Here is a 27,300-nt window from a genome sequence, read left to right as displayed (position 1 = left end):
TTTCTTAATTAAAGATCACATAATCATGTTTAACATTTTAATTGCATAAAATGGTAATTGGGTAACTATAATATTAGAGAATTCTTAGTTTGAAATGATCTGAAATAGAGATAATGTTGTTATATTTAAAAATTTATATATTAATGAAACAATGGTGATGTATCGTCCGAGGGGCCTCATTTTCTAAGTTCGACTCAGGACCTCAAATACTGAGATTTGACACTATTTGCTACCTCCTGGATTGACAAACACATACAAAAGTTTTACGGCCAAAGTTTTGATAATTAAAGTGGCACAACCTCTTGTGTTCCCATAGGTGAGGGACCTTGAAATCTCATTTGAGATTTCTTGTTCATAAGCGAACATAAACCTTTATTGAGAAAATTGTACGTCCAACCTCTTTTCCATAAAAAATGAAATTGATCCTAATTCTTGTTACATGTCACTAACAATTAATGTTAGCTTTAAAGTTTATCATACTCTTTTGTGTTTGCCCTTTCCTTGTAATTATCACAATGGGAATATGAGCCTTGCTTGCATGTGATGTATTGGGTTATAAACACATGCAAAAGATATTCCATCCTAAAAGACTTGCATGCTCAGTGGTAACTTCATAGATTTATTAGTTTTATAAATATTCGATGTGAGATATTGTAACATGATGTGTCATAAAATAATGATTCAAAACTTCCGCAAACCGGCCCTTCACCTTTTATCTGTTACACATCATTTTATATTTAGTTTCTACTACTTAGAAAGAAGAAAATAATTTGTCCACTAACTTATTTGATCTAATTTAGTTTATAACTAACTCATATGTGAGGTCTCGGTTCTAATTATCTAACGATAATAAAAAGTAATTCAACATCAACTCAAATTCAAAAGTCAAGGCAATAAATTTTTTTTTTAAACAGTGCTGCGCTCGATCGCATGTATTCGTGCGATCGAGCGCACCAGAAATTAAACAAGTTCTGCCGGGAAAATCAGGTGTTGCGCTCGATCGCATGAACTCGTGCGATCGAGTGCACCAATTTTCCGAAGTTCTTTGCCTCAGCGAAAAGGAGGGCTGCGCTCGATCCCACGTACTCGTGCGATCGAGCGCACCCTCTGCCCAGAAAAAAAAAAAAAAAAAAAAGAACAGAGCTTGCTTGTTTCCAACTACAACACCATTCAAACTTCAATCTAAACATGCATAATTCATTACAAGATAGTTCCAAAGTTATACAATCCTCTAACTAATAGAACATGCATTCGATTCTTAGTTTACAATCCAAAATACATTACAAGCTTACAATGAAGATTCAACTCCTACTACCAAGAGCCTCACTTCTATCCTCTCCAACACCTATCCATGAGTTCTCTGGTTCGGTCCTGCCCCACCTGTTGCCAAGTACACATACAAACAAAGACAACAACCGGATAATCCGGTGAGAATAATATTTCCAGTAAAAGAGACTAGCATACAGCATCACATAATATATCAAAACATGATATATAATCAAGTTCCACATATTCCTCAAATAATTCATTCAACTGCGGAACAAAATGATATGCATGACTTTAAAACTTCTGGATTATCAGACTCAGATAATCAAAAGGAATTCTTCTTTCTTTCTTTCTTTGGTTTGGGATACCGAGGTTAAAATATCCAACAATCACACCGAACTCTCCTTTCGAGGTGGACGAGATATATTTTAATCCTCTAGACTCTAGGGCATTATAGTGAGTTAATCGACGCTCGTAGTAAATCGCCTACCAAGGCCACTCAACTATAATCTCCAGATCGTCCAATTCAAAATGAATAATCAATCGGATCAATATGAATGCGTATATGAACTCATGCACTCAATTATCATTTCAATCATAAATCAAGTAAACATTTAAACATGCAATATGTGATTTCTTCAAGGACACTCGAGTCGATCTGGAATCGAGTTAATCGTCCTATTTCATTCCAAAGTCATCTTATGCCTTTTTGTCGTTTCATAATCTTCAATCTGTAAAACAACAAATCTCAATTCAATATCTATTCAAGTTTCACTACAACAAATATGCTAATTAACAACACTAAAAAGACAACGGTTTTATACACAAACTGTTGTCTTTTGGCCTTTAACAATGGTTTTTACAAAAACCGTTGTTGTTGACCGTATTTTTAATAAAAATGACAACGGTTTTTAAAAATCCGTTGTCTTATATTGTTCAAAGACAACGGTTTTTAAAAACCATTGTCAATGAGCGGGTTTTTTATGATATACAACAACGGTTTTAATTAACCGTTGTCTATGAGAGTTTTTTTGAAGGTCTAAGACAACAGATTTTGTAATCTGTTGTCGTTGTTATTTATTTATTTATTTATTTATTTATTTATTTTTAATATTTTAAAAAATATAATACTATTTTAAAAAATATAATACATATAATAACCCATAGTACTACACGTCTGCCTTAAGAAGAAACGAGAGAAACCCAATCCCTAGCCAAACCCTTCGCCCTCTTCAACCCAGCTCACCTCCGGTGCCGATCGATCGCCGAAAAATGATTGTCCGACCTCTTTGCATCTAGCCCAAGCCTTGGCAACGCTAATCGTGACTTCAATCGTGAGTTTAAAGCTTGGATCGGAGCTTCAGTGTCGCGTCTTTCACTGTGTAAGTTTCGTTGCTTTCTTCTCTTGCTTCGGGTTCTTTCATTAGCTCATCTGTTTGGGCTTATTTTTTTTTTGGGTTCCTTCTTGTTTGGGCACCTCCGAATGTCGAAATGTTCATAGCATAGACGAAGCACATAATATTTGTTCTTTACTCTCATTGAAAATAAGCCAAAAAACTCAGATAAAGAAGCGACACTGAGAATGAGATATAGTTGTCATTTATGATTCTCTAGGGTTTCCAAATATTTCCCCGAGGCAGTCACGATTTCAATCTACCGTGAGCATTTTCTGAATTTTGTGTGATGAAATGAAATAATTTTAATACGAATTTCTTGCATAACTGTTTTTGATTTGTTTTGTTAGCAGGAATTTACAGCGAATTGAGCTACCTCGTTGAGTATATCTACGATAAAGCTGAATCTTTATGTAAGTATGAATAATCAGCTTTGGCATTCTGCTTATCATGTTTTTCTTATATTAGTTTAGCGATGGTGTTATCTTATTCCTCTTTTGTGCATCTGAAATTCGAGGATGGTTTTACTGCCTAAAATTATAGTTGTTTGTTTATTAGTTTAATCTGCATATGGATTTGCAATGTATTCGACAGAGGCTTTTGCATGGACCTTTTTTTTCCTTGCATAGTTGATTGGATACTGTACGAAATAAAGGTTGCTTATTGGTTTTTATTTTGGTATATTAAATTAAAAAGTTTTTGCTGTCAAATTTAAACAATATCCTCTTTTATATATTAAATTTAGAATTTTTTGCTGTCAAATTTAAACAATATACTCTTTTATATCTAGATTTTGGCAAGTCTTGTTTGAATTCGTTTAATTTGATTTTTTTTCCTTTTTGTTAAATATCTATGCTAGTGAGGATATATGTATGTGCATGGGCCTCTGTATGCCTTTCCTTGGTTAGAAAATCCTGTTTTCTTGATGAATCCATGGCCAAAGGCTTGTAATTTTCCGATGACTTGAATCCTTTGTCTTTTTTCCCCATTCTTATTTATATGATATTTTTTTAATTCTGTTGTGTGACATTGGATGTGTTTTTGTGTTCATAAATGATTCTTTTGATTCCTGCCAAAGTCTAGAAAGAATCCAGACTGCTTAATGGAGAACCTGTTTGGAAAAATTCTCTTTTCTTCTTTTGGTAGTACCCTGGAATTTATACGTGTTTAGGTTATGGTCATGGACATAGACATTTTCTGCTGTTTTTATTGATGACTATCGGGTTTCAACTGATCTGGTTTGACCCTATTTATTTTCCTTTATCTTGTTTGGATACTTTTTTTTTTAAACATAATATCGAGAATTTGTATATTAGCTGGCACTATTTAGGGGGTATCTTATGACATTGCCATTCCTTTATGGAGGAGACAGTTTGGTCTATAGCAAGTATTCTGTCTGTTGAATGGTGTACTAGTGGATTTTGTTACGAGAATGAAGTATTTTTTTTTAATGATGTGAGTTTTGTAAGAAAATGGATGTGTGGGAAAAACTAAATTTTAAAATGAGTTTATTGTGTGAACACTCCAGTGATGTTTATTTTCCATTTTTTGTAAATGTTAGAGCTTAGAGGAAAACCCACTGAAGCTATACGAGGTGGAAGGTATTTATCAGTGCCTAGATTTTAATACTGTTGTGACTTCTTTGGCCTGAGCCTGATATCATTGCACATGGTTCAAGTGTCAAACAGGTTAGCTTTTACGATGATGATGTTCGCTATTGGAAACATTGGCGTAATCGTTATGCTGCTGCTGAAGCTCCATCAGCTGTCAATAATCTAACTTCAGCTTTCAATTCCCCTGCACCATCCACAAAAAGACGTCATTTTCTTATCATATGCTGTGAGAACAAAGCTATTTTTCTAGATTTGGTGACAATGCGTGGCCGTGATGTGCCAAAGCAAGATTTAGATCACAGATCTCTTCTATGGTATGTGTTGAATCTTTATGTTTCTAAGATATGTTCTGATTTTTAAATTTGATGGTTTGCTAGATGTCATTAACAAATCATTTATATTTCGAATGCAACAGTACTCAAGGTATCCATGAAAGAAAAAGGTGGAAATATTTGCATAAAATAGCGATTATTTCCAGCTGTGTTAGATAAATTCTCTGTGTGTTTTCTTGGCCATAATGGTGCATGTTCTAAATTGATACAGGATTATTTCTATCTGTGTTAGATAACTTCAGTGCCAATGTCTCTGTGGATGGGAACTGATCTGTGAATCTTGCCTGTGGTATATTGCTGGTAAGACAATCCTCTTCTTTATTTCTTATTTTTGATTTTTTTATGACCATCAAAAAGTGGTTCTTACTTGGTAAATTCATTTTGTTTGTCAAAAAATATAAATATTTAATTTTTATCATACTTCTTTAAAATTACCATGCTTATAGATTTCATTGCATAAATTTTTAAATGTCCAGAAATTATATTTTCAATCAAATAAATTATAGAAGCATGGTCGAAAAATATAAATATTTTCCACAGGGAAATTAAAAATACCATTGGACATTAAATATACCATTTCTGGACATTGAAAAACAATCATATTCTTCATTTGTTATTGCTGATTATTGAAGTATAACCATCAAATTTGTTGCTTATGCTTGCCCTAATGATTGTATCTTGTACCGGAAAGAGTTTGAGGACTTGTCCAATTGTCTTATTTGCGGTATGTCTAGGTGGAAGTTGGGTAATAATTCTATGGTGAATGAAGGTATTCCTGCAAAGGTTCTTTGGTACTTCCCACCTATTCCAAGATTTCAAAGATTATTTCGGAACAAAGAGGTGTCTAAAGAGTTAACTTGGCATGCTGATAAAAGAATTTGTGATGGATACTTGCGTCATCCAGCTGATTCGCCGGCTTGGAAAGTAGTGGATCACAAATGGCCGGATTTTGCATCGGAGTCAAGAAATCTTAGATTGGCCATATCAGCAGATGGGATCAATCCCCATAGTTTGATGAGTTCTGCATATAGCTGTTGGCCAGTTGTGATTATCACTTACAACCTTCCTCCATGGTTGTGTATGAAGAGAAAATTTATGATGCTGACTTTATTGATTTCTGGACCCAAATAACCGGGAAATGATATTGACGTTTATTTTGCACCTCTATTTGATGACTTAAAATGCTTATGGGAGATAGGTGTGAAGGTGATCGGTTAACTCGTGCCCGAAAACGCAGCAGAAATATTAAAATTTTTAACAAAAGAGATCCGAGCACTTGTGTAGCATTCAAAATCAAACAACCATAGGGTGTTTAAAAGTTTTACCTATCAATCTCAAAGATTGATTTATGGCTACAACCAAGTTGATAAACAACTAGGCTCTTGAAATGGTAGACACTATCTACAAGCTTCCAAGAGCACACCTTGCCCAAAATGGATTCAACACTTCAAGCCTTCTAATTAGGTCCACGACTAGACGATCTAGATCCGCTCTAAATATGCACTATAATATTTAGAGAATTTTGCATTGAGATTTTCCTTTTCTTCTTCCACAAAAAATTAAAGAAAAACTTGGAGAATTTTTTTAATGGTGTGTTCGGCCACCTCTCTTCCAAATGGAGTGGAATATGTGTGTATATATTATTCAAAATAATATATTAAAGATTAGGGATTAAATGAGTACAATTAAGCCATGCATGGAAAAAGTTCAAAACATGCATGGAAAATTGCACTCAAAGCTTTAACCCTTCACATTCCATACACACACATATATATATCATATATATATATATATATACACATTAATATATATACATATATAAATACATATATATTCAAATGGCATTTTGAACTTATTTTAATTAATTATTAAACCTAAACCCATTTAAGTTTAATCAATTAATTAAATTCAAATTGAACTCATTCAAGTCCACTAGTATCAATAATTATACAACACTATATTAATTTGAGCTCTACTAGACTCAATAGTGTTTAATTAATTCAACACTTGAATTAATTTAATTATTTGTACATTACAAAATCTACTAGTGTAAAATTAATTCAACACTTGAATTAATTAATTAAGTTCAAACTAATAGTTTAGAAAATCAACATTTTCACAAACTAATTATTTTAAGTCAACTTTTAATCTTAAAACACATTCACAAATTAAAAGTTACTTTTCCATTCATTCTCCAATTTAGAAGTCAAACTTCTAATTTATTTTACTTATAAACTCCTTTATAAGTTGTTCAACACATTGAACTAATTTTAATCTCAACGGGATCTAGAAAGCTAGTACTTGTGTGACCCTCAATGGTTCATTGATACAACTAGCAGTGGGTTCACATCTCCATGTGATTCGGGATCAACAAGTCCCTTAAATGAGCATACCCTATATAGCTCCATTCTTATTGATCAACTCCTTGATAATAAGAACGTCAGAAAACTCAAGTCTGATAGTACCCAACCAGTCATGTGAAACGTCTAGCAGCATCGCTTACATGACTCCCTAGGTATCAAATGATAGTGCCTGCAAGAACCAATCAATTATGGTTAGCATACAGTACGGTCCCTTCAACTCATATATCCCGACCGATTCGACAACCATTGGTTTATCGAGAGTTGTCATTGAATCGATAACTATGTGTCATGTCGTAGTTGCATCGAAGGTGCAATTCAAGAAACCCCTTTCTTAATTACCACCTACTCTGATCAGAGATTTCAAGCTACGTATGCATGAAATTACGTAGGATATCCATACCCGTAGGTAAGCGGTGAATCCCCGACTACAATGCATTGACTCCTATATGTTTCGTCACAACACCCAACATTGCCACCTGATGACCCCAGATGAGTCGGTAAACAAGTCAAAGTGAAGCACTAGCATATAGAGTCTCCATGTTGTCCCGGGTCATAAGGACTAATGGTGTACAACCATAAACTAGGACTTCTCCACTCGATAAGTGAGAACCACTTGGAAAGTCCTTTAGGGAGGGTTGTTCAGTGCACTCTACAATGAGCACCTATTTGCATGCTTGGACATCTCCATGTCCCGTACCAATGAAACATGGTACACACATCGCAAATACTAGTCTCAAGCTCGAGCGGCCTTTATCCTTCTTTATGGCGGCTGAATCGACTAGGAACAGTTTAGAATATACAATATTCCAAATATGAGTTTCATGATAGTCATCACATGACCATCTCATATTCTTTCTACTATTTGTATATTCAAGGGCTTTATCTATGCAGCTTGTATGGGTATACAGATAAAGATTTGCCAAATTAAATAATGTCAAATATTATTAAAATAAAAATTGTCATACAAGAGTTCTCTCAAGGACCATCGACCAACACATTGGCTCGACGAGCACCTACTCTAACAATCTTCCACTTGCACTAGAGGCAACTACCCATATTTTTCAAATCCATTGATTCGCGATGCTTTTCGAACAATGGTTCTGGTAAAGGCTTAGTTAGTGGATCAGCAACATTATCTGCGGAGGCAACTCTGTCTAACAAGACATCTCCTCGTTCCACAATTTCCCGGATGATGTGGTATTTTCTCAGTACATGTTTGGATTTCTGATGAGACCTTGGTTCTTTTGCCTGAGCAACGGCACCAGTGTTGTCGCAATACACCGGGACTGGATCAACTCCATTAGGAATAACTCCCAACTCTTGGACGAAATTCCTAATCCAAACAGCTTCCTTTGCAGCATCTGATGCAGCAATATATTCTGCCTCAGTGGTTGAATCCGCAGTGCTATTTTGCTTGGAACTCTTCCAACAAACAGCAGCACCATTGAGCTGCACCATTGAGCATGAATACAAAAAAAAAACGGAAGTTGACTTCGAATCATCAACATCGCTTTGGAAGCTAGAGTCGGTATAGCCTTCCAATTTTAGTTCTCCACCCCCATAAACCAAGAACATATTCTTAGTCCTTCTCAAATACTTGAGAATGTCTTTCACAGCTTTCCAGTGTGGAAGACCAGGGTTCGATTGATATTTACTTGTAACACTTAGTGCAAATGTCACGTCAGAACGTGTAGATATCATCGCATACATGATACTACCAATTGCAGATGCATATGGAATGAGTGTCATCGCCTCTATCTCTGCATCATTCTTGGGAGACATGGAATTGGATAGAGACACGCCATGACACATTGGTAGATGTCCTCTCTTAGACTCATCCATCGAGAACCTCTTCACGATGGTATCAATGTATGTGGACTGGGTGAGACCAAGCAATCTTTTCGATCTATCCCGATAGATTTGTATTCCCAATACAAAAGATGCTTCACCCAAGACCTTCATCGATAACTTACTTGACAACCATACTTTAGTTGATTGCAACATTCCTACATCATTCCCAATGAGTAGAATGTCATCAACATAAAGTACCAGGAATGTCATAGCACTCCCACTGACCTTCTTATACACACAGGGTTCCTCAGGATTCTTAGTAAACCCAAACTCTTTGATTGTACCATCAAATCTGAGGTTCCAGCTCCTAGATGCCTGTTTGAGACCATAAATAGATATCTGAAGTTTGTATACTTTATGCTCACTTCCAATAGATGTGAACCCTTCAGGTTGAGACATGTAAATTTCTTCCTTAATATCCCCATTAAGAAAAGCTGTCTTCACATCCATCTGCCATATTTAATAGTCATACCATGCGGCAATGACAAGCATTATCCTTATAGACTTGAACATTGCGACTGGAGAAAAAGTTTCTTCAAAGTCAACTCCTTGCCTTTGAGTATAACCTTTTGCTACCAATCTAGCCTTGAAGGTCACCACCTTCCCATCCGTCCCAAGTTTCCTCTTGTAAATCCATTTACACCCTATAGGAACAATTCCTTCAGGTGGATCCACAAGATTCCACACTTGGTTCGAATACATGGAATTCATCTCAGATTCCATAGCTTCAAGCCACTTGGATGAATCGGCATCAGATAACGCTTCCTTGAAGGTTCTTGGACCACATCCATGATCAGGCTCATCAGGGCCCTCTTCAAGAAGCAGACCATACCTCATAGGTGGTCTTGAGACCCTCTCGGATCTCCTAGGAACTTGTATCTCCTCTCTTGGCTGTTCGGGTGTGGGTTCTACAATCGTGGGTGTTTCTCGAACTTCCTTGAGTTCTATCATCTCCCATTTTCTATCCAATAGAAAATCCTTCTCCAAGAAGGTCGCATTCCTAGAAACAAACACCTTTGTTTCTTTGGGATGATAGAAATAATATCCAACCGAATTCCTTGGATATCCCATGAAGTAGCATAAAATGGATCGAGCATCCAATTTATCTCCCAATGTCTGCTTCACATAAGCAAGGCACCCCCATATTCTAAGATAAGAATACTTTGGAGGTTTTCCCATCCATATCTCATATGGTGTCTTATCAACTGTCTTTGAATGAACATTGTTCAACAACAGTGCCGCTGTTTCAAGCGCATATCCCCAAAAGGATGGCGGCAACTCCGTGAACCCTATCATAGACCGAACCATGTCCATCAAAGTTTGGTTACGACGTTCTGAAACACCATTCAACTGAGGTGTACCAGGAGGAGTCCACTGTGAGAGAATCCCATTCTCCCTAAGATACTCTTGGAATTCAGCACTCAAGTACTCACCACCTCGATCTGATCGAAGTGCCTTGATTCTTCGTCCCAATTGTTTCTGCACTTCATATCTGAATTCTTTGAACCTTTCAAAAGCTTCATATTTGTATTTCATCAAATACACATACCCATACCTAGAGAAGTCATCGGTAAAGGTAATGAAGTAAGAATGTCCGTGCTTAGTGGTGATGCTAAGTGGACCACACACATATGTATGGATCAAATCCAACAGTCCCTTGGCTTGCTCCACATGGCCCTTAAAGGGAATTTAGGTCATCTTTCCTTTTAGACATGGTTCACAAGTAGTAAGAAAATTAATATCAGACATATCAAACATGTCTTCTCCCACTAGCTTGTTCATCCTTCTTAAAGATATATGACCTAATCGAACATGCCATAAGTGTGCTGGATTTAGAGTATCTTGTTTTCTTTTGGATGTTGTTGATATCTCTTGGACATTATACATAGGAATATCTTTCAATTTTAAATTATAGAGATCGTTTTCCAATTGTCCTGTACCAATTAAACATTCATTCTTGTAAATATTGCAAACACCTTTGCCAAATAAACAAGAATATCCATCTTTATCAAGCATAGAAATGGAAACAATATTTTTAACCAAATCTGGTACAAACAAAACATCTCTCAAACATAACTTAAAATCATTGTCCAAAAATAAGTAAACATCTCCAATAGCTTTGGCAGCAACTCTTGCCCCATTGCCCATCCTCAAGAAGGTCTCACCATCCCTGAGTCTCTTACTTCTTGCCATCAACTGTAAATCATTACAGAGACGTGAGCCACAGCCGGTATCCAATACCCAAGAAGAAGATTTAAGTGAAATGTTCACTTCAATGTAGAACGTATCATTTCCAGAACCATTTCGGTCAAGATATTTCTTGCAGCTATGCATATGTAAGAGTGGGTGCCCAGTGAGCCAACTGTGTGGCTATGGGCTTTGTTGACTCTTTGTATAAACAATCTTTTGTTTAATATTATTTACACTTTTATGGCAATGACTTTATATTACTTCATATTGTTATATTGTGATATACTATTGTTGTTTTGATAAAGACCTTGAATATACTATAGTGTATGTAAGATGTGGTAGAACATGGAGATGTCTATCATGAAATACATCTTATAGTCACTGTATATTCTAAAACCGTTCCTAGTCGATTGAGCCGTCCGATAATAAGGATAAGGATCGCTCGAGTTTGAGACTAGCATTTGCGATGCGGAGTACCACGTTTCATTGGTAGGGAACATGGAGATGTTCGAAGCATGCAAATGGATATTCATAGGATGAATAGTCGAACTACCCTATCCGGACTTTCCAAGTGGTTATCACTTATCGAGTGGATAAAGTCCGCGGTTTTGGTTGTACACCATTAGTCCTTACGACTTGAAACATCATGGAGACTCTATATGCTAGTACTGTGCTTTGACTCGTTTACCGACTCTGAGGGGGTCATCAGGTGTCGAGATTGGGTACAGTTACGACACATATAGGAGTCAATGCATTGTTGTCAAGGATTCACCACATACTTGCGAGTGTGGATATCCTATGCGATCTGAGGAGATATTAGTGTGACAAATCTCTGGCCAGAGTACTTGATGTGATTTAAGAAATGGTTTCTTAGTAGCACATGCGATATCACTAATTTGATCTTCAAGATGCATTGCATAGTTATCGAATCTTGAGCGACTCTCGATATACCAATGGTTGTTGATTCGATCGGATATTTGGATGAAGGGACCGTACTGTACGTTAACCAAAATCTACTGGTTCTTGTAGGCACTATCAGTGATACCTAGGGAATCATGGGGCGATGTTGCTAGGCGCTTTACCATGATTCGTTGGGCAAGTCGGAAAGTGTTGTTCCGAGTCACAAGGAGTTGTGAGCCCACGGCTAGCTGTATCCCTGAACCATTGAGGGTCACACAGTGTAATGGAGTTTTAATCCCCGTTGAGATAGTTAAATTTAAAGAGTTAAATTTAATGAACTAAGGAGTTGGACTTCTTAAATAAGAGTAAGGGAGTAGGATTTCCTAAAATGACATAGGGATGGACATTTTTGGAAACCACTGAATTCGGATTCAGGAAAATTTATTTTGACTTTAAAACATGCAGAAATGGTTTCTGTGCACATTGGTGAAATCGTTTCATCAATCGGAGTCACGATGAATTTTATATTAATTTCTGAACGAGCGGGCTTTGCTTGTCGGGCCCCAGCTTATGACTAATGGGCCCTAAGGTGTTAGTGGCCTGCATTATAAATAAGTTATTTCAGTACAGAAATTACATACGAGAGGTCATAATTTTTGAGACAGAAAAATCGAAAAACCCTAGTCTCTCTAAAAGAATTTTCGGCCGAACCCTCCCCCTCTGTCTGAGAAATTCCGGTCTGTGATTTTGAATCGCAGTAAGGAATAACGAATCAAATTCGTGTATTCTCTTCGCAGAAAACTTCTGATAGATTTTCTAGTGCAATCTATCAGAGGGATTAAACCTCTGTTCGTGGACCTGATTGAAGGCGTTCATCGGTTCCAGGGAGAGACAACAAGAGCAGAATTGTTCTGTTGGTGTCCATTAATCTCGTTGCGAGATTTGAGGTAAAATTTATTTAATTGTTATTTAAATTTTACACACACGTAATTCAATCGATGAACGGTTGATACCCATACCATGGAAACGTTCCATGAAAAATTTTTAAACTTCCGCTGCACCGGGTATCAATCGTAATTGGTCTGGGAACTCGCCAGTTTTCCAACAGTGGTATCAGAGCCAGGTTGCTCAGATCAATCGATTGAATAATCAATTGTACAAAATTTTTGAGTCTCGGTTTATGAAACAAAATAAATATTTTTAATAAAAAAAAATTTTTTCGGGGCAAAACCCGGGCAGCGATTGGATCGCTGCCCGGTGGGGCATCAATTGTTGCTGCCCCGGGCGGCGCACGGCGCCGCCCAAAGGGGGCGCACAGCGCCGCCCAAGGCGGCGACCGTCGCCGCCCAGGGCGGCGCACGGCGCCGCCCAGGGCAGCGCTGTGCGCTGCCCAGCGCAGCGCTGGGCGCTGCGCAGGGCAGCGCTGGGCGCTGCGCAGGGCGGCGCTCGGCGCCGCCCAGGGCAGCGCACGGCGCCGCCCAGGGGCGGCGCCAGGCGCTGCCCTAAGGGGGCAGCCGGGCTGCCCCCGGCCCGCGCCCCGGGTGCGGGCCGGCCCGGGAGTGTCCCGGGCGGCCCGCGGGAAAAATTATATTTTAATTTTAATATTTAAAATTTTATTTTTGGTCCGGTCAAAAATTGTTTTTGATTGGTTCACGAGATTTCGGATCGAATTGTTCGAGTCCGTAAATTTTAAAATTGATTTTGGATAAATTTGAATTTTTGGAAAATTTTAATATTTTATCCATAAATTGAATTTTGAAATCAATTATTTTGGTACAATTGATGATAAGATATGATCTTATGATATATTAGATAAAATATGATTTTATTTGTAAAATTGGATTTTATAGATAAAATATGATTTTATTTGATATGGAGATAAAATATGATTTTATATGTGAAATGTGATTTTATATATAAAATATGATTTTATCTTGTTTAAATTTGAATTGCCACAGCATGTTATCCAATAAATTAATTTTGAATTAAATGTTATTGGATAAGGATGATCGATTGCCATGACCAATTTTGTAGGTGTATGTTAGGAATTTACATTTTGTCTTTATTGTTGTTGGTTTTATTAATGGGCCTGGTTTATGGCCCGATATGAATGTCATATGTAATAAAAGTGGGCTTGGTTTATAGCCCGTTCCCACCCCCTAAAAATGTATCCCCTACTTGTCATTGTTATTTAATTGTAAATACATTAGATTTAGTGGGAGATCAAGATTTGAAGATGGTGGGCCCAGCAGACAATGAAGACTGAAGAAATGTAAATTGGAAGCATATGTAATAGGATTGCATTTGCATACTGCATATTACCTAGGATTGGACTAAGACCCGTGATTGGCAACCACGGGTCAATTAGAAATGGAATCGATCATCCTATATAATATGTGATATTATGATTGTATGCATGTTTAGACATAAATTGCGTGAATCCGGCAATGCATGCAATAAATTAAATATGATGAGACAAATGTTTTTATAAATAAAATCCCTCATTTTAAATATGATTTAAAATTTATATCAAGATAAATAAAGGAAATTTAAATATTGTTTAAATGTTCCTACCTTCCATCAACGGTCAATGTATGTGATGCTACCCGCGGATACGGTCCGGCTCATATTATTGGGGGGGCCCGTCCGTCGGAAAGCTGTACATTGGATCGACAAATGTTGTAAGTTGGGTGGAACTCCCATGGGATCGGCTCATATTATTGGGGGATCCACATGGCGACCGTCCATCACAACTTAATATTGATGGGTCATCTTGACATGTCACTTTAAACGGCGTCATATTATTGGGCCCTTATTGGACATGAGGTAAATACATGGGGGTTGCTTTGGAAGCAATTGGGCTCTACCTTTTGAGAATTATGGTTGGCTGATATTATTCGGGACCATAAGTTTGTCAATTGGACTCCATGTTCTCACTAAGGAAAAAGTTTCCCGTTTTCACTAGAGGGTGGTGAAATCGTTAAAATAGTGGGAGTGAGATTCATAAAATTAAATTCGCCTATTTTATGTCTTAGTAAATTGTTAAACAATCATTGATATATGTCTGTTTTTCCTTTTCAGTATTTCATACAATGAATTCGCGAAATCCTTTATTCTCGATCCTCGAACAAAACAAGCTGACTGGCGCCAACTATACGGAATGGTTCCGGAAGTTGAAGATTGTCTTAACTTCGGAGAAAATGCTCTACGTGTTAGAAAAAGCACCTCCGAAGGAAGCACCAGCTGACATAAGTCCGGAGGAATTGGCCAAACTTGATGCATGGTGTGACCATGACATCAAGACCAAATGCTATATGCAAGCCTCGATGTCTGATGAACTCCAGAGGCGATTTGAGGACACGGTGAATGCTGCTGACATTCACACGCAACTCAAGGAACTTTTTGGGGCTCAGTCGAGGGCTGAAAGGTTCTCTACTGTTAAGGAGTTGATGACGTGCCGCATGCGTGAAGGGACTTCGGTCCGTGATCATGGGGTACGAGTGATTTGGCTCATACAGAAGTTAGCGACCCTTGATTTGGTGTTGGAGCATGAACTCAATGTGGACTTGCTGCTTCTATCTCTTCCTTCTTCATTTGATGGATTCGTGATAAATTTTAATATGAACAAGATAGAGGCCACCCTTGAAGAGATGGTCAATATGCTCGTTACATATGAATCCACACTTAAGAAGGATAAGCCAGCTTTCTTGGTGGGCTCCTCATCTTCTGCTAAGAAGGGGTCAAGTATGAAGGGCAAGAAACGTTCTGCCCCACCCAAGAAAGTGGAACCCGAGAAGAAGCAAAAGACAAAGGCTTCAAACGATGGAAAATCCAAGGATGTTTGCCATTACTGCAAGAAGCCGGGTCATTGGAAGCGCAACTGCAAGGAGTATCTTGAGCAGTTGGGAACTGCAAAGGGTATGTTCTATATCGAAATAAACATGTCACTTAATAAAACTTCTTGGGTATTGGATACCGGATGTGGTTCTCACATTTGCAATGATTTGCAGGTGATGACAAGAAGTCGCAGGCTTAGAATGGGTGAGACCCAGCTGAGGCTCGGGAATGGTTCCAGAGTTGAAGCTACGGCCATTGGAGATGTTTGTTTGATTTTGCAGAATGGTTTTAAATTATTGTTGAGAGATGTTTTATTTGTGCCAGATTTAATTAAAAACATTATTTCTATTTCTATGCTTGATAGAGATGGTTATTCTTGTAATTTTGTGAATGGGATTTGCAGTATTTACAAGAATGAATGTTTAATTGGAAATGGACAACTTGAAAACGATCTATACAATTTAAAACTAAAAGACGTTCCAGTAAATTGTATTGACAAACCGGCGACAACAAACAAAAGGAAAATCGATAGTCAAAACCCGGCAAACCTTTGGCACGCTAGACTAGGTCATATTTCCTCAAGGAGGATGAACAAGCTAGTGGGAGAGGGCATGTTTGATATGTCTGATATTAACTCTCTACCTACTTGTGAATCCTGCCTAAAAGGGAAAATGACTAAATCTCCTTTTAAGGGGAAGCCTGAACGTAGTCAAAATCTGTTGGATTTGATCCATACAGATGTTTGTGGTCCATTTAGAGTAGGGACTCAACATGGCCACACCTACTTCATTACCTTTACTGATGATTATTCTAGGTATGGGTATTTATATTTAATGAAATATAAGTCTGAAGCATTTGAAAAGTTCAAAGAATTCAAGGCTGAAGTAGAAAACAAGCAAGGTAAAAGTATTAAAGCACTTCGATCGGATCGAGGTGGAGAATACTTGAGTACCGAGTTTTTGGACTATCTGAAAGAGAATGGGATTCTCTCTCAGTGGACTCCTCCTATGACACCACAGCTTAATGGTGTATCGGAGCGTCGTAATCGAACTTTGTTGGACATGGTTCGATCTATGATGAGCTTCACTGAGCTTCCACCTTCGTTTTGGGGCTATGCGCTTGAAACGGCGGTATTGTTGTTGAATAACGTCCACACTAAAGCAGTGGACAAAACACCATACGAGTTATGGAATGGCAAAGCTCCTAAGTATTCGTACTTGAGGATTTGGGGGTGTCCTGCTTACGTGAAGCGGACAGTGGGAGATAAGTTGGATAGTCGATCCAGCTTGTGTTATTTTGTGGGGTATCCGAAGAATTCAATCGGATATTATTTCTATTATCCTGCTGAAACAAAGGTGTTTGTTTCACGGAATGCCACCTTCTTGGAGAAGGAGTTCTTATTGGATAAGAAAGGCGAGATGATGGAACTCGAAGAAGTTCGAGAAGAACCCGAAATACAAAATAACGATCCCACACCTCAGGAACCATTGCTGGACACGCCTGCACCTAGAAGATCCGAGAGGACTTCTAGACCTCCAGTTCGATATGGTCTTCTTCTTGAAGAGGGTCAAGATGAACCCGACATTGGATGTGATCCAAGAAGCTTCAAGGAAGCAATTTCTGATGCGGATTCGAATTTATGGCTTGAAGCTATGCAATCAGAATTGGATTCGATGCATACTAACCAAGTCTGGACTTTAGTGGATCCTCCCGATGGAATTGTTCCAATAGGGTGTAAATGGATCTACAAAAGAAAGCTTGGGCCTGATGGTAAGGTATTGACCTACAAGGCGCGATTGGTGGCTAAAGGTTATACTCAAAGGCAAGGAGTTGACTATGACGAAACCTTTTCACCAGTTGCAATGTTCAAGTCCATAAGAATCCTAATTGCCATAGCTGCATGGTATGACTATGAGATATGGCAAATGGATGTGAAGACTGCTTTTCTTAATGGAGACATTAAGGAAGAAATCTATATGAAGCAGCCTGAGGGGTACACATCCATGGGAAGCGAGCATAAGGTATGCAAGCTTCAGAGATCAATTTATGGTCTAAAACAAGCATCAAGAAGTTGGAACCAGAAATTTGATGAAACAATTAAAGACTTTGGTTTCATCAAGAACCCGGAGGAACCTTGCGTGTACAAGAAAGTAGTTAAGGATGCGGTGACATTCTTAGTACTTTATGTTGATGACATCCTACTCATTGGGAATGATGTAGGGATGTTGCAGTCAACAAAGATATGGTTATCAGGTAGATTTTCGATGAAGGATTTGGGTGAGGCATCCTACATTCTAGGGATACAGATCTATAGGGATAGATCTAAGAGAATGATAGGACTCACTCAATCAACCTACATCGATACCATATTGAAACGGTTTTCAATGGATGGGTCCAAGAGAGGACATCTACCCATGTGTCATGGAGTTTCTCTATCCAAGTCTATGTGTCCCAAGACTGATGCAGAGATAGAGAATATGACACATGTACCATATGCGTCAGCTATAGGTAGTATCATGTATGGGATGATATCTACCAGACCGGATGTAGCATTTGCTCTGAGTGTCACGAGCAGATATCAGTCTAATCCTGGTCAGATGCATTGGAAAGCCGTGAAGGACATTCTTAAGTACTTGCGAAGGACTAAGAATATGTTCATGGTTTATGGAGGACGAGAACTCAAACTGGAAGGCTATACCGACTCTAGCTTCCAAAGTGATGTGGATGACTCGAAGTCAACCTCTGGATTTGTGTTCATGCTCAATGGTGGTGCTGTCTCTTGGAAGAGTTCCAAGCAGGACACCACAGCGGATTCCACCACTGAGGCTGAATACATTGCAGCATCAGCTGCTGCTAAAGAGGCCGTTTGGATGAGGAATTTCGTCCAAGAGTTGGGCGTCATTCCTGAATTTGTTGGTCCAGTCCCGGTGTACTGCGACAACACGGGTGCCGTTGCTCAAGCAAAGGAACCAAGGTCTCATCAAAGATCCAAACACGTACTGAGGAAATACCACATAATCCGGGAGATTGTGGAAAGAGGAGACATCAGTGTCGAACGAGTGGCCTCTGCAGACAATATCGCTGATCCACTTACTAAGCCTTTGCCAGGACCATTGTTTGACAAACATCGCGAAGCAATGGGTCTACGTAGTATGACTAGTTGGCTATAGGGCAAGTGGGAGATTGTAAGAGTGGGTGCCCAGTGAGCCAACTGTGTGGCTATGGGCTTTGTTGACTCTTTATATAAACAATCTTTTGTTTAATATTATTTACACTTTTATGGCAATGACTTTATATTACTTCATATTGTTATATTGTGATATACTATTGTTGTTTTGATAAAGACCTTGAATATACTATAGTGTATGTAAGATGCGGTAGAACATGGAGATGTCTATCATGAAATACATCTTATAGTCACTGTATATTCTAAAACCGTTCCTAGTCGATTGAGCCGTCCGATAATAAGGATAAGGATCGCTCGAGTTTGAGACTAGCATTTGCGATGCGGAGTACCACGTTTCATTGGTAGGGAACATGGAGATGTTCGAAGCATGCAAATGGATATTCATAGGATGAATAGTCGAACTACCCTATCCGGACTTTCCAAGTGGTTATCACTTATCGAGTGGATAAAGTCCGCGGTTTTGGTTGTACACCATTAGTCCTTACGACTTGAAACATCATGGAGACTCTATATGCTAGTACTGTGCTTTGACTCGTTTACCGACTCTGAGGGGGTCATCAGGTGTCGAGATTGGGTACAGTTACGACACATATAGGAGTCAATGCATTGTTGTCAAGGATTCACCACATACTTGCGAGTGTGGATATCCTATGCGATCTGAGGAGATATTAGTGTGACAAATCTCTGGCCAGAGTACTTGATGTGATTTAAGAAATGGTTTCTTAGTAGCACATGCGATGTCACTAATTTGATCTTCAAGATGCATTGCATAGTTATCGAATCTTGAGCGACTCTCGATATACCAATGGTTGTTGATTCGATCGGGATATTTGGATGAAGGGACCGTACTGTACGTTAACCAAAATCTACTGGTTCTTGTAGGCACTATCAGTGATACCTAGGGAATCATGGGGCGATGTTGCTAGGCGCTTTACCATGATTCGTTGGGCAAGTCGGAAAGTGTTGTTCCGAGTCACAAGGAGTTGTGAGCCCACGGCTAGCTGTATCCCTGAACCATTGAGGGTCACACAGTGTAATGGAGTTTTAATCCCCGTTGAGATAGTTAAATTTAAAGAGTTAAATTTAATGAACTAAGGAGTTGGACTTCTTAAATAAGAGTAAGGGAGTAGGATTTCCTAAAATGACATAGGGATGGACATTTTTGGAAACCACTGAATTCGGATTCAGGAAAATTTATTTTGACTTTAAAACATGCAGAAATGGTTTCTGTGCACATTGGTGAAATCGTTTCATCAATCGGAGTCACGATGAATTTTATATTAATTTCTGAACGAGCGGGCTTTGCTTGTCGGGCCCCAGCTTATGACTAATGGGCCCTAAGGTGTTAGTGGCCTGCATTATAAATAAGTTATTTCAGTACAGAAATTACATACGAGAGGTCATAATTTTTGAGACAGAAAAATCGAAAAACCCTAGTCTCTCTAAAAGAATTTTCGGCCGAACCCTCCCCCTCTGTCTGAGAAATTCCGGTCTGTGATTTTGAATCGCAGTAAGGAATAACGAATCAAATTCGTGTATTCTCTTCGCAGAAAACTTCTGATAGATTTTCTAGTGCAATCTATCAGAGGGATTAAACCTCTGTTCGTGGACCTGATTGAAGGCGTTCATCGGTTCCAGGGAGAGACAACAAGAGCAGAATTGTTCTGTTGGTGTCCATTAATCTCGTTGCGAGATTTGAGGTAAAATTTATTTAATTGTTATTTAAATTTTACACACACGTAATTCAATCGATGAACGGTTGATACCCATACCATGGAAACGTTCCATGAAAAATTTTTAAACTTCCGCTGCACCGGGTATCAATCGTAATTGGTCTGGGAACTCGCCAGTTTTCCAACAGCATATAATGTCCATGCCGAAGCAGGCGTGCTTGCTCATCAAAGAGCTCTTTGAGATGCAAATGAATGTCAGCAGCATTCTTAGCATCCTCAAAACGTCTCTGCAGTTTATCGGACATAGAACCCAGCATATAACACTTAGCTTTCAAGTCATGGTCACACCAATCCTTGTAAATTTGTAGCTCAGCAGGGCTACATCCAGTCGGAGCCTCAGCAGGGGGCGACTTTTCAAGTGCATATGCAATCTTTTCCGAGTTTAAGACAATTTTCAGATTTCTTAGCCAATCAAGTTAATTCGGACCAGTCAGTATATGTTTGTCGAGTATTGTAGATAAGGGATTGCGAATTGATGACATTGTCAAAAAACTAGTACTGAAAAATAATAACATATAAATGTTAATGACTATTTTAAAATATTTAGTAAGATATAAAGTATGGACTTTAACTTTATAAATTTTTACTCCCACTGTTTTGACATTATCACTACCCTCTAGTAAAATCGGGAAACTCCTTTCCTCAGTAGGTACATAGGGTCCATTTAGTCAATCATGATCCCGAATAAAATCAGCCAATCACAATTCCTAAAAGGTAGTTTCCAATTGCATCTCCATGCAACCCTTGCGTAAACTTTTGTCTCACGCTTGATTAGGACCCAATAATATGACGTCGTTCATCTTTATGTGTCAAGCCTTACCCATCGATATCGAACCTTAATGGACGGTCGTCATGAGTTCCCCCAATAATATGAGCCGAAGTCACGGGAGTTCCACGTAGTTCACATCACCATGTCAATGGATGTCACAGCTTTCCGGCATCCAAGCCTCCCAATAATATGAGCCGAGCATTGAATACTGGTAGCGTTCATCATGCATCCATTGTTGATGGAAGACATGGAAATTATAAACAAATTTATAATTCCCCTTTTCGGGCTTGATATAAATTTTGAATCTAATTCAAAATTAGGGTTTTTAATTTTGAAATGGTCTCATCGTTAATTAATTTTAAAAACTTGCCATGTTAATCGTATGTATGCCGGATTCATGCAAATTTGTTATTATAAAATAATAACGTACATACTCATTATTTATAATATATCAAGCATATATTATAAATATTAAATAAACAAGGAAGATCATTCGCCCCAAAACTATTCGGCCCGTGTGAGCCAAACACGGACCTAAGTCCAATCCTAGGGAATGCATGAGATGCAAATGCAACAATTACATAAGCTTTCAATATTTACATGTCTTGGTTCTTCATAATTCATCATGGCCCACCATCTTCCAATCTTGAACTTCCGCTATCAAATATTTTACATTAAAATATCCATGGCAAATAGGGATACATTTCATGGGGTGGAAACGGGCCATAAACCAAGCCCACTTTATAATTTGATAATTATTACAACCATTCAACACAAAAATATCCTAGCATACACCTAGCAAATTGGTCTTGGGCTTTTGATCATCCTTCATGCATAATATCTCATATCATACACCATCAATTAATTATCTCAATAATCAATTGATCAAATATTATATATCTTGGTCCAATCACTAACCACCACAATTATAAAATAAATTAACAAAATAAACAAACACCTTTGTTTACTTTCAAATTAATTTATTTATAATTGAATTTCTCGTAAATCACAATTTACTATAAATAATCAAAGTCACACTTTAACTATTTATTTTATGAGAAAAATCACATATTATAAAGTTTAAATTTTTCATAAAAATCAACTATAATATATTTAAAAATTTAGGGCCTATGACACATGATATTCCAAAACACCTTTTGAAAAAACTCAAGTAGTCATAATCGTCACCGAAACTCCGTCGCCAGATTCCGGCCAATTTTTTTTTTTTTTTAATTTAAAAATATGGGGCAGCCCACGGCTGCCCTTAGGACCCCTTCGGGCAGCCCATAGGCTGCCCAAAATCAAAAGAATTTTTTTTTTTATAAAAACAGCCCCAAAATTGATAGATCTTGATTTTCTCATGTGGTTAGAAATTGACCTCAATATAATATCCATCAAATACTGCACAAAAGAGTAACCTAGGCTCTGATACCACTGAAGATGATCGGTTAACTCGTGTCCGGAAACGCAACGGAAATATTAAAATTTTTAACAAAAGAGATCCGAGCACTTGTGTAGCATTCAAAATCAAACAACCATAGGGTGTTTAGAAGTTTTACCTATCAATCTCAAAGATTGATTTATGGCTCCAACCAAGTTGATAAACAACTAGGCTCTTGAAATGGTAAACACTATCTACAAGCTTCCAAGAGCACACCTTGCCCAAAATGGATTCAACACTTCAAGCCTTCTAATTAGGTCCACGACTAGACGATCTAGATCCGCTCTAAATATGCACTAGAATATTTAGAGAATTTTGCATTGAGATTTTCCTTTTCTTCTTCCACAAAAAATTAAAGAAAAACTTGGAGAATTTTTTTTTAATGGTGTGTTCGGCCACCTCTCTTTCAAATGGAGTGGAATATGTGTGTATATATTATTCAAAATAATATATTAAAGATGAGGGATTAATGAGTACAATTAAGCCATGCATGGAAAAAGTCCAAAACATGCATGGAAAATTGCACTCAAAGCTTTAACCCTTCATATTCCATACACACATATATATATATATCATATATATATATATATATACACGTTAATATATATACATATATAAATACATATATATTCAAATGGCATTTTGAACTTATTTTAATTAATTATTAAACCTAAACCCATTTAAGTTTAATCAATTAATTAAATTCAAATTGAACTCATTCAAGTCCACTAGTATCAATAATTATACAACACTATATTAATTTGAGCTCTACTAGACTCTATAGTGTTTAATTAATTCAACACTTGAATTAATTTAATTATTTGTACATTACAAAATCTACTAGTGTAAAATTAATTCAACACTTGAATTAATTAATTAAGTTCAAACTAATAGTTTAGAAAATCAACATTTTCACAAACTAATTATTTTAAGTCAACTTTTAATCTTGAAACACATTCACAAATTAAAAGTTACTTTTTCATTCATTCTCCAATTTAGAAGTCAAACTTCTAATTTATTTTACTTATAAACTCCTTTATAAGTTGTTCAACACATTGAACTAATTTTAATCTCAACGGGATCTAGAAAGCTAGTACTTGTGTGACCCTCAATGGTTCATTGATACAACTAGCAGTTTGTTCACATCTCCATGTGATTCGGGATCAACAAGTCCCTTATATGAGCATACCCTATATAGCTCCATTCTTATTGATCAACTCCTTGATAATAAGAACGTCAGAAAACTCAATTCTGATAGTACCCAACCAGTCATGTGAAACGTCTAGCAGCATCTCTTACATGACTCCCTAGGTATCAAATGATAGTGCCTGCAAGAACCAATCAATTATGGTTAGCGTACAGTACGGTCCCTTCAACTCATATATCCCGACCGATTCGACAACCATTGGTTTATCGAGAGTTGTCATTGAATCGATAACTATGTGTCATGTCGTAGTTGCATCGAAGGTGCAATTCAAGAAACCCCTTTCTTAATAACCACCTACTCTGATCAGAGATTTCAAGCTACGTATGCATGAGATTACGTAGGATATCCATACCCGTAGGTAAGCGGTGAATCCCCGACTACAATACATTAACTCCTATATGTTTCGTCACAACACCCAACATTGTCACCTGATGACCCCAGATGAGTCGGTAAACAAGTCAAAGTGAAGCACTAGCATATAGAGTCTCCATGTTGTCCCGGGTCATAAGGACTAATGGTGTACAACCATAAACTAGTACTTCTCCACTCGATAAGTGAGAACCACTTGGAAAGTCCTTTAGGGAGGGTTGTTCAGTGCACTCTACAAGGAGCACCTATTTGCATGCTTGGACATCTCCATGTCCCCTACCAATGAAACATGGTACACACATCGCAAATACTAGTCTCAAGCTCGAGCGGCCTTTATCCTTCTTTATGGCGGCTGAATCGACTAGGAACAGTTTAGAATATACAGTATTCCAAATATGAGTTTCATGATAGTCATCACATGACCATCTCGTATTCTTTCTACTATTTGTATATTCAAGGGCTTTATCTATGCAACTTGCATGGGTATACAGATAAAGATTTGCCAAATTAAATAATGTCAAATATTATTAAAATAAAGATTGTCATACAATAGTTCTCTCAAGGACCATCGGCCAACACATTGGCTCGACGGGCACCTACTCTAACAAGGTGTTGATGCGTATGATGCATATCGGAAAGAATATTTCTCGCTCAGAGTTGTCTTACTATGGACAATCAATGATTTTCCTGCTTATGGGAACATGTCAGGTTGTGTTGTGAAAGGATATCAAGCATGCCCTATCTGTGGGGAAGAAACATATTCGACCAGGTTGAAGCATAGTAGAAAAATGTCATATACAGGACATCGAAGGTTTCTTCCTAGAAATCATCCTTATCGAAGGCAAAAAGAAGCTTTTAATGGGAAACAAGAGTTTAACCCCGCACCAAAACCATTAACTGGGCTTGAAGTGTTGGAAAGAGTTGATAAGATTAACTATCGTTCGGGAAAAATGAGTGGGAAGCTTCAACGCAAGGAGTTGGAAACAAAATCATGTTGGAAAAGAAAATCTATATTCTTTGAACTAGAGTATTGGAAACATCTACATGTTCGACATGTGCTTGATGTGATGCACATTGAAAAAAATGTTTGTGAAAGTCTTATTGGTACGCTACTTAATGTTCCAGGAAAAACAAAGGATGGGGTAGCCACTAGACTAGACCTTGTGGAGATGAATGTGAGGACTGATTTGGCACCAAAGATGGAGGAGAATAGAACTTTTTTGCCAGCAGCTTGTTATATACTAAGTAGGGCTGAGAAAAGAAAACTTTGCAATTCTTTGTTTGGAATGAAAGTCCCGACAGGTTACTCATCTAATGTTAAAAATCTGGTGTCAATGAAGGACTTGAAACTTGTTGGCCTCAAGTCACATGACTACCACACTTTGATGCAACAATTGTTTCCAATCGCCATCCGTGATGTCTTGCCTAAACATGTTAGAGATACTATCATCCGGTTGTGTGGGTTCTTCAATGTTTTATGCAATAAAGTGATAGATGTCTCAAAGTTGGATGGTCTGCAAAGAGAGATTGTTACCCTATTGTGTATGCTTGAAAAATATTTTCCACCATCGTTTTTCGATATAATGGTTCATTTAACTATCCATCTTGTGCGGGAGGTAAAATTGTGTGGACCTGTTTGGTATAGGCAGATGTACCCATTTGAAAGATTCATGAAGATCTTGAAAGGCTATGTGCAAAATCTCAATCAGCCTAAAGGGTGTATAGCCGAATGTTACGTTGCTGAAGAGGCTGTGGAATTTTGCTCCGACTACATGTCTAATGTTCATACAATTGGGATCCCAACAAGGCATAGACAATTACAACTTACTAGGACTTTATCTGGTGCCGTAGTGCACTCCACTAGCCTTGATGAGTTGCATCAAGCGCATCGCTATGTGTTGGAAAATGATGTTGACGTTGATCCATATATCGAGTAATTTCTCTAACTTATTAGTAATTTCTTTCAACTTTTTTGATCTATTGGTTAACATAAACACATTTATTTTTTTTATTAGGGAACACATGACATTTCTGAATGAAAAATTTCCCAATAAAGCTAAGTCCAAAAAGTGGTTACAAGATGAGCACAACCGCACGTTTGCTAACTGGTTACGTGACCGTGTAAGTGTCATAAGCATTGAAATATAAGTTTTTAAGTTCGTGATAAAATTTATCACATTGTGAAATATAGGTTGGAAGTGTTGTTGGTCATTCCACCTGTCAAATATCAGAAAGATTGAAGTGGATAGCCCGTGGACCTAGCAATCAAGTGTTAAAATACTCTAGCTATCTGATTGATGGGGTAACTTATCATACAAAAGAGTGTGATGATACACGAGTTGTTCAAAACTCTGGAGTAAGCTTAATTGCAAAAACAATGCAAGTTGCCAGTGCAAAGGACAAACATCCATTTGTGTCAGACATGATTTTTTTTGGAGTCATTCAAAAGATATGGGTACTCGATTACCACAAATATCAAGTTCCGATGTTTAAATGTAATTGGGTTGAGAATAATAACGGCATTAAAGTTGATGATCTTGGTTTCACGTTGGTGAACTTGAAAAGAGTTGGATTCAAATCTGACTCTTTTATCTTAGCCAGTCAAGCAAAGCAGGTGTTTTATATTGAAGATCCTCAAGATCCTACATGGCATGTTGTACTTACTACTCCTACCAAGGAGTACATTGAATTCATATCTGAGGATGTGTTGGAAAACTCTGTAATTCATTATCAATCTTTTACTAGAGGATTTCTACCAATGGAACCATTGGATGTTGATGAAAAAGATGAAAATGAACCACCATGCATTCGTGAAGATTGTGATGGAACTTGGGTTGACAATGCATAA

The 27,300-nt window shown here is 37.7% G+C and overlaps 1 protein-coding gene across 1 annotated transcript; it reads left to right on the top strand.

Moving 5' to 3' along the window:
* The first annotated feature begins 4,214 nt into the window (after positions 1-4,214).
* LOC140877860 (uncharacterized) lies at positions 4,215-27,300 on the top strand. Its single transcript, XM_073281452.1, has 6 exons — positions 4,215-4,261; positions 4,339-4,587; positions 5,238-5,683; positions 25,161-26,385; positions 26,468-26,573; positions 26,644-27,300. The coding sequence occupies exons 1-6, from the start codon at positions 4,215-4,217 to the stop codon at positions 27,298-27,300; spliced, it is 2,730 nt and encodes a 909-aa protein (XP_073137553.1).

The sequence above is a fragment of the Henckelia pumila genome, chromosome 2 (genome assembly GCF_033568475.1).
Source record: "Henckelia pumila isolate YLH828 chromosome 2, ASM3356847v2, whole genome shotgun sequence".
NCBI classification, from domain to species: domain Eukaryota; kingdom Viridiplantae; phylum Streptophyta; class Magnoliopsida; order Lamiales; family Gesneriaceae; genus Henckelia; species Henckelia pumila.
Note: the sequence above shows the minus strand (reverse complement) of the source record. Positions and strands in the feature narration are given on the sequence as shown.